The sequence below is a fragment of the Mastigoproctus giganteus genome, chromosome 1 (genome assembly GCF_048544385.1).
Source record: "Mastigoproctus giganteus isolate SK-2022 chromosome 1, ASM4854438v1, whole genome shotgun sequence".
Taxonomy (NCBI): Eukaryota; Metazoa; Arthropoda; class Arachnida; order Uropygi; family Thelyphonidae; genus Mastigoproctus; species Mastigoproctus giganteus.
Window position 1 is genome coordinate 81,222,106 of NC_143575.1, and position 14,644 is coordinate 81,236,749.

General features: G+C 37.0%; 1 protein-coding gene across 1 annotated transcript in view; it reads left to right on the forward strand.

Moving 5' to 3' along the window:
- Positions 1–14,644, forward strand: part of schlank (ceramide synthase schlank) — a 204,038-nt gene that overhangs the window by 45,955 nt on the left and 143,439 nt on the right. Inside the window, exon 4 of the mRNA XM_090380709.1 lies at positions 9,074–9,131. Within this exon, the coding sequence (XP_090236835.1) occupies positions 9,074–9,131 (58 nt within the window). The remainder of the gene's footprint in view (positions 1–9,073; positions 9,132–14,644) is intronic.

Consider the following 14,644-nt stretch of genomic DNA (forward strand, 5'->3'; position numbering starts at 1 on the left):
GTACCTACTGCTGAAAAGGGATAAATAAAATCACTAAAGAAAATTACTTCACTGTTAGATCCATTAAACTTTGGAAAGATGAGTTTCAAAGAAAGTCAAAAAGTTTGGAGTGATTTGTAGAGCTGAGAGAAGGACAGAGGCAACAAATTAATTGGAAAAAATGGGGAAAAGAGATTTTAAATCAGAGGAGATTCCAGGTTTTTTTGGTAGTTGTTGGCGCATAGGCTTCTGTGGCCATAATGCACCTCCCAAGGTTTTTGCAGTACTTTGATCCAAGCCCGAGGCGGGAATCGAACCCGCGACTTTTGGGTTGCCAGTCAGGCACTTTACCCACCCGGCTAGCCTGGTCGGCAGATTCCAGGTGAGGACATCTCTGCTAAGAAATATTAGCTTGGACATATGCACAAGTACTACCTTTAAAATAAATGGAATCAGAGTAAATAATTAAGACGAATGAGATCAATAGTGGTTGAGGCAAATAACCATGATCCTGCCAAAAAAAAATGGAGCTTGGCAGGATATTGATGGAAATGGATATCGTTGAAATTGGAACTGAGCAAACGGCATGTATATTGGAGAAGGGAATTCAGAAGTTTTGGGAGGTTTAATGTTTTTTGCATTGATGCAGATGAGGGAAAGGATTTGGGGGGTTGGGGGGAGGGCCACAGGAAATAATATGAATTTATGAAAATACAACATAACAAGAATATACAGGCATACCTCGATTAACAAATAGGATGCGTTCCACGAAATTACTTCGTTAAGCGAAACTTCGTTTTCAGAGGTAAAAATACTATGGCCAGAATAGGGATATGTTCCTACGTAAAGAAAATGAAAAGCTTTTTTTCGAACAAAGCAAAGTTTTATTAAATAAACAGTCAACTTGCATGCAAAGTGAAATCACATTTTAAAATATGCGTCTAAAGTTGATTGTTTATGCTTTTTTTCTCTTTCATTTAACAATTGCCTATACGGAGTTATTGCATTTAACACTGATTGCTTAACAATAACACTTCTTCCTAAATCAGGATCATTTTCACTAAAAAAATTTAAAACGTTTTCAATGTCATTTAAGCACCTTTTTAAATCTTCGGTTGTTAACACTTTTTCAGCAGGAACTTTAACTTTGTCTTCATTATCTTTGTCTTTGTTGATAACAAGGTTTTCTAAATCTTCCACTGAAAAACCATCATCTTCTGCATTCAATAAATTTCTAACATCCTCTTCATCGACATTTTCGAAACCTATTGATCGAGCCATCTGGATAACTTCATTTCTAATTTCTTGGATGTTATTTTCTTCTTCTAGTACAACTTCTGGCCATATTTTGCGCCAAGCTCCATTTAAGCATATCTTAGTGACTTCTTTCCAAGAACTATCAATGTTTTCAATTGCGTTTTTAATGGTGTAGTTTTTCCAAAAAGTTTTAACTGTCATTTCCTCTTTATCCTCTAGTTCAGTTAAATTGCTTAATGTTCGACACAGATAATAAGCTTTAAATGATGCTATTACTCCCTGATCCAATGGTTCAGGGAGTACTAGCATCAGTAATAGAATCAGGGAAGTTGTGTTTGCTGGAAGAAACACAACTTTGACAGGAATGCATGTATCCAACGTGTTAAGATCAGTAGGATGTCCCGGAGTATTGTCTAACAACAAAAGAGCTTTTTCTTCAAAGTTGTTTTTTTTTTGACAATACCATTTTACTTCAGGACAAAAGTGGTTAACAAAACCAATCAATAAATAACTCCTTGGTAACCCACGCTTTTCTATTTGCTTTCCATATTACAGGTAAATTCATTTTTATGTTACCTTTTAAATGCCCTTGGATTTTCTGAATGGTAAACTAATAACAATTTTAATTTATAATCGCCAGAGGCATTTGATCCAAAGAGTAACGTTAAATGGTCTTTGGCTGCTTTGAACCCATCAGCTGATTTTTCTTCAATAGAAATGAAGCTTTTTGTTGGTAGCGGTTTCCAGAACAAACCACTTTCGTCAACAACACCAAATTTGGTGGAAAATTTTCACGTTCAATTATTTCCTTTAGTTTTTCTGTAAACTTATTTGCAGCTTCAACATCTGCACTTGTAGCTTCTCCTGTTAATTTTACACTATGAATCCTGGCCCGTTTTTTAAATTTCTTGAACCAACCACGAGAAGCCCCAAAGGTTTCCATAATTTCTTCAGTTTGTTTAGATTTCAGGTGATTAAACAAAAATAATGCTTTTTCTTGACTCACCATTTAACTTAAAGGTACATGACGTTGTGACATATCTATCCACAAACTTAACATTTTCTCCATTTTTTTCTAAAATTGGATTCCTTAAGCGAGTTAATTTTGCCACTGTAACATCTGTACAATTCTGAGCAGACTGTTTTATTTTTTCTGATTGACTTAGTATGGTTGTTAAAGTTGATTGCGCTAATCCTAAAGAATGTGCCACATCGGATTTTCTTTCGCTGCTTTCAACACATCGTATGATATTTAGTTTAGTTTCCAAAGAAATTGCTTTTCTTTTCTTTGATTCTGACATTTTAACTAAAACAAAAATATTTCTATTAAAATTTACAAAATCTACGTTATGTAATGCTATCAAAGAATCTACGTCAATTATTGCAATGCACCACACTGAAACAACGTCAATCATATAAAGGAAATGGAGGACAGTTAAAAATCACGATCTGGCATACCAAGAAAACTGACAGATACGGATCGTTGCAATGCACCACACTGAACCACACCCTATGAAGTGTAAACAACAACTAAATTTGGTGAATGATGCGCAAAACTGTTATAACAGACATACCCGCAGCTCGGGAGTACGTAACGAGTCGCCGTCAGTCACCAATCGGATGATTGTCGGGCATTGGCCTTAAATTGGAATATTTTTTAATGTTAAATGGGGCTTGAAATTGCGGACTTCGTTATCAGAGGTAACATTAACCGAGGTATGACTGTACCCAGCTCCTTGATGCAACATGTCTTCTGCAGCATCCCCTGCTTACACACTACTTGTACCTTTTCACAGCTGGCAGAGTGGAAGCAACAAGACTATACATAGCTCAATGTTTCTCAAACTTAAAAAATTTGCTAACCCCTTCAGAACATAATCAGTGCATATTCTTCTCCCTGTTTTTTTATCAGAATCAGTTTTACGAAAATCCAAAACACGAGAGGTATCATAACCTATAGTACTTAGTACCATGCATGGGTTGGAGGTTGAGAAGATGAAAGAAGATATTTGTTGACATTAGACTTCAACTTCTGTCGACTGTAATTTTCAGGAAATATGTATGAAGGAAGGTTGTGCCAGAAAACGGCAGTTGAATGAATAAACAAGGAAGATGAAAAGTTGGTTCTGTGAGTTTGAAGTTGAACAGTAAATGAATGTTGGCTGGTGGCGGCACGTGTTCAGACTATTTTGAAAGAGCGAGTGGGAATTATAGAAGCCAATTCAGAAGTACAGTGCCCATGGAAGTATCTGTAGAAAAGGCAATGCAGCAGAAATAGTATGTCTATGAGACAAAGAGTGGAGAGGTTCTGTTAGAAATGAGTCATTAATTAACCTAACTGCCCTCTTCTGAATGGAATCTAGAAGCCTGGGCACCTCCGTAGCCAGGTGGGAAGAAGCAGCAGTGCGTAATGCACGCTTCTTGATTAGACCGGGGTTCGATCCCGTCACCACCAAATACGGGGATGCGGAAAGGTCAGGGAATGATCACCACATATTCCAGGAGCAATATGGCCTTAGTTGCTAATGCTCCTAAAAACCAAATAACAAACATCTAGAAGCCTGAGAGAGGTTTTGGGGGCACCGCCCCAGATGTGTGAACAAAATTTCATTGTAGGGTGGATTTGCGATTTGTACAGAGTGAACAGCTGTTTGGAAGAAAAGTAATACTGAGAGCTAAGGAGAAAACCAAGTTTTTTTTTTTTTTAGATGCAGAGGAAGCAATATTTGTAATATGCTTGTGCCAAGAGAGAGAGAGATTGGAAGTCAGGTAATCTCCAAAAGAGATAATATTATCTTGCCTAGAAATCGGAGTGTCACCAAAGATAAGCATAGGAGCAGAAGAATCCTTTTTGCAAGATATAAGACAGGACTGAGTTTTAGAAGGATAAAAATCAATTAAGTTGTCTTTGCCCCACTGGAGAATTACCTGGAGATTGGCATTTAAGGAATTGGTAGCAGATATTCAAGAAGTAAAAGCTGATTAAACAGGACAAAGTTTCTCAAACTACAAAGTGGAATGCAATGTGCTATCGTCGACAAAACTATGGATAGGATTTCCAGTCAATGAAAGAAGGTCATTAATATACAAAAGGAAAAGAGCGGGGAAAGAACTGAAACTTTGGGGACACCAGCATTAGTGGAGAAGTTAGAAGACAGAGCCATCTGCCATCACCCTCAGTGAGCAGTCAGAGAGAAAACTGGATAACCAATTACGAAAAACAATTGGCAAATTATAAGATGGAAGCTTGTTTAGAAGACCTTTATGACAAACATGGTCGAAGGCCTTTGAGATGTCAAGAGCAACTGCTTGTGTTTCACCAAACTTTTCCATTGAATTTGTCCATAAATGGGTAACAAAAGCCAGAATATCACCAGTGAATCGACACTGCAGAATCCATACTGGCGATCGTTAATCAGACAGAAAGTTTCTAGATAATTTAAGAGTTGCCAGTTAATCGGTTTCTCCATTACTTTAGAAAGAGTAGAAGTAATTGCAATGGGACGATAATTGGGTGGGATGGATTTGTCATCCTCTTTAGGAACTGGCTGGATATGAGCAAAGTTTTGAGAACGTGGAGAAATACCATCAGGACCTGGAGCATTCTTAGCATCAAGATTCGTCAAAATCCTTTTGATGGAAGACCACAGGAGGCATTGAATGGAGCATATTGGTAATTTTTTTTTTTTTTTTTTTGTTGTTATTGGCGCATCGGCTTCTGTGGCCATAATGCACCTCCCAAGGTTTTTGCAGTACTTTGATCCAAGCCCAAGGCGGGATTCGAACCTGCGACCTTTGGGTTGCTAGGTAGGCATTTTACCCACCTGGCTAGCCCGGTCAGCATATTGGAAATGATGGGAGGTGTTTTATCAAGATCATTAATACATGAGTTGGGAAGAAAAATGGGATGCCAGCAGATCAGCTTTATCCTTGGCTGAAGTGACAACAGAACCATCTGGTTTTGACAGGTGGGAGCAGAGATGGGCAAAAGTTATGGCCAATATCTTTGACAAGAGACCAGAATGCTCGGCTACCATTAGGGCAAGAAGCAAGTTTTCTACTCTTATCCTGTTCAAAATTTAGTTTGGACTGATTAATAACTGCTTTACAATTGTTGCAAGCTTTGCTATAGGCAGAAAATGAAACTGAAGAATTGGAAACAAGCCAATTGCGATATGCAGCATTCTTCAATTGAACAGCCTTAGCACATTTATTGGAAAACCAAAGTTTAGATAAAGGACAAGATTTTAGTGTGGAATAAATGATTCCATTCCTACAAGAATAATTTCACTGACACGATCTGAGCAAACGTTGACATCAGAAGTTTTGAAACAGTAGTCCGACCAAGGAAAAGAAGAAAAGAAATCTCGCAGGTCATCCCATTTTGCATTCTTGTAATGCCAAACAACAATAGGCTGGGAATAGCCATGAGATAAAGGCTCCATTGGAGAATAGACAATCACCAATTTGTGATCTGAGGTGCCTAAAGGACCACTCACTTCGACCATGTACTTAGAAGGGTTGTTTGTGAGAAAAAATCAAGCATTGTTGGCTGTATGATTAGGATTGTCCGAAATTCTGGTAGGTAAATGAACAATCTGTGCGAAGTCATTAGTAATTGCAAAAACCTCAGCATCTTGACCAGCTGGGTCTGTGTGACTAGAGAATGGAACCTAGCTGGAGTTGTGAACATTAAAATCACCAAGGAAAATTACCTCACTATTAGGAAAGTTGGACTGGAGAAAGTCAAGTTGCAAAGAGAAGAAGTCAGAGTTTCAAGTGATTAGTGGAGTTGGGAGAATGGTAGAGACAACAGGTGAATTTGACACAATGAGGTAGAGAGATTTTAAGCCAGAGAAGGTTGAAAAGAGGAGATTCCAAATTACCAAGTCTCTGATAGGGAATATTTGAACAGACGTTCCAATATTCCCTGTCAAGTACCACCTCTGAGACGAAAGGAATCATACAGTGAATAATTTGGGCAACTGAGATGAGCAGTGGTTGAATCAACCGATAACTGAGATTCTGTCAGAAAAAGTACTTGGAGTTTGGCAGACTGTAAGTGGAAATGGACATCATTGAAATTAGACCTGATACCACGTATATTTGTGAAATGAACTAGTAAGTTAATTCGTAAGTGAGCAAATCATGTTATGTTAAACTTTATGCAAGAAAACAGAAAAACCCATGCCATGCTAAAAATATGAGGGCTGTTCAATAAAGAATGATTATAATTTTTAATGAATAACCGTACTACTTGCTATTTCTAGTTGAGCTGCAGAATTTAAGACCAAACCAAGCTGCACCACATAGCAACTATGCAGTTGACTCATGCACACAGGGTGACCTTAGCAGCCAGTCAAGTTTATGCCTGGAGTTTTGCCTGCTTAACAATGGTTGTGACATGCAAGGAACAGCTTGCTGCTCTCAGATTTTGTTTCCTTCTCAAGAAAACATCAGCTGAAGTTTATGAAATATTAAAAGAAGCTTATGGTGAATCTATGCTTCTGTGGTGATAGCAGTAGTTAGCACTGCAAGTAGGTGGTCCTTATGCACTTTGTACATAAATGTTATGTACAAAGTATATATATATGTACACTTGAAAGAAGAGCTGTACCATCACAAGCGTGTGTCCCAGGACAATATTTCTTTAGTAATCCTCAAGGTCATTTTATTTGTTTCCTTTTGAGTCCTCCTGAGCTCAGTGCCTTAGTACAACTACACCACCTGCATCATGGGATGATATTCCACTGCTTGAAAGTAGGAATGTCTTTGGATCTGCCCAGTGAGTTCCTCATCAGCTGTGTGCTTGACCAAATTGTGAAAAGACATTTGTGATGCAGACCAAATGCCCATGTTATGGATGTATATGAAGGGTAAAAAAAAAACAAAAGTTCGTACTTATAATTTTGTGTTATTGAAATTAATGTGTGTTAATTAGAAATATGCAGTAATATTTAACTTTCGAAATATATAAGAGCAATACATCTCAATCCTTCCTACCTTGATACTATTTGAAAAATATAAGAGATTTAACTCATACCTTTTTATAGGAAGTTCTTCGGCCTGACACTCACATCAAATTAATCCAATTAATACATTATATGAGACTAAATTTATAACACGATATTATGATTTAAAATTGTTAATATATACGGGTTTCTTAAAAATAATCCTGTATTTGATTTCAATAATCTGCTCACTGCCAAAAGGAAAAGCAAAGTGAAGTCGATGTACATCAACCCTCCACAAACTAAACCACCCAGCAATAACGGTCTGAAATTTTGGACTCGTGGACCTTTATGTGCATGTGTAAATAACATTATTTATCTTGGTTAATAAAAATAATCTCGTCATGGTACACTAAATTGAATCTTTTTATTAGTATAAAAGATAGTGGAGATTGTCATTTTACTTCTTGTGAGCACGGACCATCCCGAAATAACTTTGTCCCTTATTTAAGAAGTTTAGTCTAAAATATTTTAGTAAATTTGACAATTGTCTTCAATATCCTGTCCATTGTTACTGGGTGGTTTAGTTTGTGGTGCGTTGATGTACGTCAACTTCACTTTGCTCTTCCTTTTGGCAGTGAGTAGATTGTGGAAATTGAATACAGACTATTAAGAAACCTGTATATATTAACAATTTTAAATCATAATATTGTGTCATAAATTTAGTCTCATATAATGTATTAATTGGATTAATTTTATGTGAGTGTCAGGCTGAAGAACTTCCTATAAAAAGGTATGAGTTAAATCTCTTATATTTTTCAAGTAATATTTAACAAACGGCTTGCATGATCTGCATCCAGCCAACTCCAGCACAGCACTGAAGAAGAGTCTTCATATGCACTTTCTCAAACTGGGCTGACAGCTTACAATAGAGTGTGTTTCCCCTGTCAATGTCCAAACAACCTCTCAGATTTAGAAGAATGGTTCTTAGAGCTCACTTTAGATGGCTTCTGAGAACAGCATTTCGAAAAAAAAACAATTTTGGTTGAACATTTGGGAACATTAAGTTCTGTTATAAACTTGGAAAGACATGAAATGCTCATTACAGTTTATAGAGATTCTACTATGTAAGCTCCTATGAAGAAAAATAGTTTAATTGGTTTCAAGTAATCAAGTTTTGACCCTGGCAGAGATACCCTGGTCTTTTTACAAAATATACTTCCCATTTCCATGACAGTAGAGTCCAACAATAGTTGCTATTCTTCCATGAAATGTTTCGGCGCCTCCGTAGCCAGGTGGGAAGGAGCAGCAGTGCGTAGCACACGCTTCTTGATTAGACCGGGGTTCGAGCCCGTCACCACCAAATACGGAGGATGCGGAAAGGTCAGGGAATGACCACCGCATACCCCGGAGCAATATGGCCCTAGTTGCTAATGCTCCTAAAAAAAAAACAACATAACATGAAATGTTTCATTATGTCATGTGATGCATGAGAGTGGTCTCCATCGTTGTGCTGGACATCTAAAGCTTGATAGATTCCTCTTTTTAATTTCTTTAAGGGGTGTCATCCCTGTTTCTCGAGGCCTCATATATTTTCATCAGAAAGCTTATCTCCTTACACTCTGCAACGAAAGCATATATAGACATCTCCTTGGCCATTGTTACTAGGCCATTCCTCTTTTATTAATATATATGTTAAATATTATATTTTCAAAATGATCCTTACTGAAACACTGTTTTGAAATTAAAGGTAATGAAAATTTGCTAATAATAAAGTGGACCTTGATTAAAAAATGTGCACATCATAAGCACAAGAAAATTTCTTGAGTGCATTTGTATGTATATATGTGCTTTTTATGTATACTTTACTATTATTTTGGTTTCAGGTGGAGGTTTACATTTTATTGTAGTTCATTTGCATATGGCTTATATACCCTGTCTGATGTAAGTATCATTGTTATTTTAAGCACAGTATGTTAATATTAAGCTATTAAATAAGCTTTTATTAATTGGGATATTAAATTTAGTGGAATATTTGCATTCATCTTTCACTATACCGTATTTGATAATAAAAGCAGCAATTTTATTATTACTTTTAAAATTAATCATAAATTCATTTATTCTGAGTGCTTTCTTTAACTCCTTTTGGCACTTATTCCAAATGCCATGTTTGTTGTATCCGGTAATGTGATGACTTGCAGTTCTTTTGTTTCAGTTTGCCAGAGACATTCTGGGGACAGGTAATGAGTTCCAGGAACATTTAGTCATCTGGTAACCCCACTGTTATTAATATTATCTGTATTATAACCCAAATCCCTTTCTTCCTCTACTGTTTTTAATTCATTTCCACCAAGTGTATAAGTTATTTTGAGGTTGCTGTTCCCCAATTATAAGACCTGCCACTTTTCTAGACATTCTTAAAGAATGTTCAGATTATTCTGAAGGTGTGCTGTTTGGTAACAACTCATTTATCATTTCATTGTCTAGGAACCAATCATTTATCTGTCTATTTCATTCTATCATTTCATTGATATTGTCTTGGAACCAATCATGTTACACCAATCTGAAGAATATCCATTAATTATAAGACTTAATTACAAGACTGTAAGATGGTTCACAGAGTGGCCTGTGGCCACCCTGTGAACCATCTTACAGTCTTGGCAGTGATCCCAACATGTTCCAGCTTATAAAGTGAACTATCTTATAAAGTAACCTTCCATGAGAGACTGAGTCAATTGCCTTGTTAAATCCAAATAAATTAAGATGAAATTGATTCCTGCATCCAGTTCATGAGTGTAACTGTGTCAAAATAGCTTACCAAATTACTTAAACACAATTTTCCCTTTAGAATGCTATTTCTATCTCAATATCTCTGGATTGCACTCTTAATCATTGCCTACAAAATTTTCACTACCATTATCCAAGTTAGACTAACTGGTCTGTAGTGGGTGACCAACTTCACTCTTTGAACTGTCTTTATGTATTGGCAATACATTGACACTTCTCCAATCCAAAGGAATCTCTCCTGAGTCCAGTGATGCCCTCATAATTAACCTCAGTGGCTCAATGCACTCTCTGGCTATCTCCTCAAAATTACGGTATGTGCTATCAACTCCCGGAGCCTTACTTGCCTTTTTGACTAAAATTTTTCTATACTCTTCTGAAATTGCAGTACTGCTAATTTCATACTTTCCAGCTTCACTTGCATAGCCTCTACTCACCACAAAGGGTCTTTTGCCAGTAAAGATCAATGGAAAGTACTTATTCAGTTCATCATCAACATCAGCTGAGTTATCTAAGACTTTCTTACATCTATTATGCAAACGTTCAATCTGATTCATTTTCTCCTTTGTATTCTTCTTCTTCCTGTCACCTAGCTCTCTGAGGAGCTGTTGTGGCCACCAACAAATTCCTCCAACTGCATTGATCACGTGCTCTATGAGCGGCATCAAAAAGTGTCATGCCTAAATGTTCACTGATCCCATCCTTCCACCTAGTTGCAGGTCTTGCTCTGAACCTCTTCCCCTCGATTTTGCCTTCCATTATATTCTACAACAGCAAGTTTTTCCATTCTTACTATATGACCAGAAAACCTGAGTTTTCTTTTGTTGTTGCTATGAAGAAGAATTTTAGGCCTGCCAATTTTATTCAATACCCACCCATTTTGTCTTCGATACAAGTAAGAAATATGCAATATTCTCCTGTAACACCACATTTCAAATGCTTCAATTTTCTTCCTGCCAACTCTCTCTGTTCAGATTCTATCCTTCACATCCATAAGTACCAACTGGAAAAATTAACAAATCAATGATTCTCAGTTTCGTCTTTAGGGGCAGATCTTGATCTCTCCATAACTTTGTCAGATTAGTGACCAGTGTTTTAGCAATTGCCTGTCGTCTCTTTACATCATTTGAGCAGTCACTATTTTTATTTATTCTTGACCCTAAGTAATCAAATTCATCAACTTCTTTGATATCTTGCCCATTCACTTTACTGGAACCGAGATTATCACAATCACCATAATTTTTATTTTACACACATTCATAAACAATCCTTTTTTCTTACTTGCTTCACATACTCTCCTCAGTTTCTTTAAGATGATCCTTAGAATTGAAAATTAGCACAGTATAATCTGCATTACGAAGGTTTATCTTCAGTCCTCCAATTTTTATGCCAGTCTCTAAATCTTCCAAAGCTTCATGCATGATATCTTCAGCATAAAGATTAAAAGGGTGAGGTGACAAAATACAGCCCTACCTGACACCATTATATTGTGAAAAAGTCCGTGTTTCCTATGTTGGTTCTCACAGTTCCTTCCTGTTCCTGGTACAGTAGCTTAATTAGCTGAATTATGTGGATTGGGGAACCCATATTAGTCATTGTTTCCTATAGTTTCTCATGTTGAACACAATCAAATGCTTTTGCATAATCTATAAAACACAAAACAACTGGAACATTGAATTCTTTGCATTTTTCAATAATCAGTCGTAGACTTAAGATCTGATCTCTGATTCCTCTGCCCCTTCTGAAACCTGCTTGCTCTTCTGGCATTTCTTCTTCAAGTTTTCTTGAGATTCTGTTTAATATGATTTTAAGAAGAATCTTGCTAGCGTGAGAAATTAGGCTAATAGTCCTGTAATTTGAGCAAATTTTTCAGATCTCTTTTTTTTTTTTTTTGGTAAGGGAATGAAAATTGAATTCTTCCAATCCAATGGCCATTGTCCCGTTTCCCAAATTTTTACAATCATTTTATGAAAAAACTCTGTGCCCTTCACGTCAGTTCTTTGTATTGACATACATGAAAAACTTTTTGTCCCTTTTTTGCTCACTTAGCCATTGCTTTCTCATACTCAGATTTGGCCATGCTAACTTTTTCTGTGGTACTATTACAGATCAACTTGTAGCTGTTGTGGGCTTCAGTACTTTTCATTGCTTTGTAATGCTCCCATGCTATCTTTTTTTTGCTCTGTTAGACTGGCCAGCTCTTTGTCCATCCATCTCGGTATCTTCCTCATGCTATATTTTCTTAATGATACATATATATTATATACGAGGCTTCTGTGATTATTGCTTTAAAGGTATTCCATAATTATAATATATTTGCCCCCCCCCCCTGCAATCTACTCAATTCACAGATGCTTGCAGTGTCTTAGACTATCACATTCTCAATTTTTGAAATTAAAACCTGCTTTACCTTTAACTATTGTAACATCTTCATCATCCAATTTATGACTGTGTGATCACTGCTTTCCAGTGGTTTCTAGACTAAGCTTTGTGGTGTAATCTGATTTGCAAGTAGTGATGATGTCTCTAGAATATTTATTCTTGTCCCTAGTATTTTATGTATATAGTTTATTTAAGAATTTTGTTCACCATGTTGATTTTCTCTCCCACTTATTCCAGTCATTTAGGAGCAAATTGAAATTACTCATAAGACATTCACACTTGCTTGCCCATTCCACCTGCATGAGGAGACTTTCATTATACTCTTCACAGTCTTCTGGTCTATAGATTACTCCTACTCTCTTTATACCTTTCCTTCCAACTAATTCATACCACACAGATTCTAATGCTGGCAGGTGTAACTTATGATTCAGCAAAAGCTCTTTTTGTGCTCAGGGAACTTTTGATAAGAAGCGTGATCCCACCATCTTCCCTATCCTTCCTAAACACATCATACGTGCCACTCGGCAACCCCAATTTCCAAGTGACACTGCATTTCCATTAGCCCTATTATGTCAGCATTAGTTGTCCTAACCAGGAACTCAAATTCTCTCATTTTATTGACAACACTCCTGACATTATATTAGACATAGTTAAGACTAAGCATTCTTCTATAGTTGACTGCCTTGTCATACCCCTTAAATTCGATCTTGTTTCCTTAGCTTTATCTTGCTGCCCACTTGAAATGTTGCCACCTTCAGAACATATTACCATCATCGGCTGTTGTGGAAACAAGTTTTTGAGATGCGCACAAGAAATGTGACTATTCAGACTTAGTGAGAAATGTGAATTTGATCCATATCATCAGATAAATGAGTGTCTATATTACCCCTCCCCCCTCCCAGGTTCATAGAGACAGTGTTCTTGCTTGCCTCCATATAGGATATGGTTGTTTTACACATGCTTTCCTGCTGAAGGCTGATGACTCCCCTGTGTGTCAGATTTGCCATGCCTTTTTAACCATTCAGTGTATTTTAACTGAATGTCCATGTTTTAGACATGAATGGCATATATCTTTTACTGCTTTTATCCATCCAACTGATCCCTATACACTCAGTCAGGTGCTATCTAACAATGATCATGTGTCAGCTGTTTTTAACTGCAGTGCAACCTTAATATAAGGGTGGTGTCAGGCGACAACTTTAATACCTACATTCTAAGAGAAGTGCGTTATAACCAAAAATATTTTACCATTTTTTCCCCGTGTTTTTTTTTTTTTTTTTAACATAAATACATTGTACTTAGTAAATAAATACTTTATTTACCAATCTTTTATGAGTATTCAGACTAAAAGACAGAGTATTAAAGGTTATATCATTCTGTTTACATTCTACTAATACACAATGCTGTTATGAGCTTAAATTTTACGCATCCATTCTGAAATATTCATATAGTTTTGTTTGTCAGGATTGATGACAGCATATTTTCAGTACATAATTCTTATAAGTGATCAGATAAATAAATAAAAATATTCACTATCACTCTGATGTTCCAACCATGCCATTGTCTCATTGATATTAGCATTAGCATTAGCATTAGTAGAGGCATTTGATGCAAGAAAGCAAGCTTATGCAGCATCAGCCAAAAAAAAAAAAAAAAAAAACCACTTCCACTTCACCCCTCTGTTCGTTCAAAATATCTGTCCAGCTGAGCCTTAAACTTATTTAGGCTATCAACCTCCACCACAAGGGATGGAAGTCTGTTCCACCAACCAACCACCCGCTGGCTAAAGGCAAATTTCCGCACGTCTATCCTACATCTGTCTTTCCGCAATTTGAATTTATGCCCTCTCAGGTGATTTTTCTGAGCTAGAGGAAGAATCCCATCAGCATTGAGCATGCTTAAACCATTCAAGGCTTTATACACCTCTATCAGATCACCTCGCTGGTGCCTAGTCTCCAGACACTGTAATTTGCAAAACTTAAGCCTTTCTTCGTAAGAGCACCCCTTTGTTCCATTCACTAATCTTGTTGCCCTTCTCTGTACTCGTTCCAGCAGCTCTACATCCTTCTTGAAATGAAGCCTCCAGACCTGTATACAGTACTCTAGGTGTGGCCTGACCATTGCCTTATACAATGGAATAATCACCTCCTTATCCCTGCTGGAAAAATTCCTGTATATCATTGACAATACTCCATGAGCTACTCTTGCAGCCCGTCTGCACTGCTCAGAGAACTTCATATCTGCCTGCACAACCACCCCCAAGTCCCTTTCATTCTCTACCACTGTCAGTG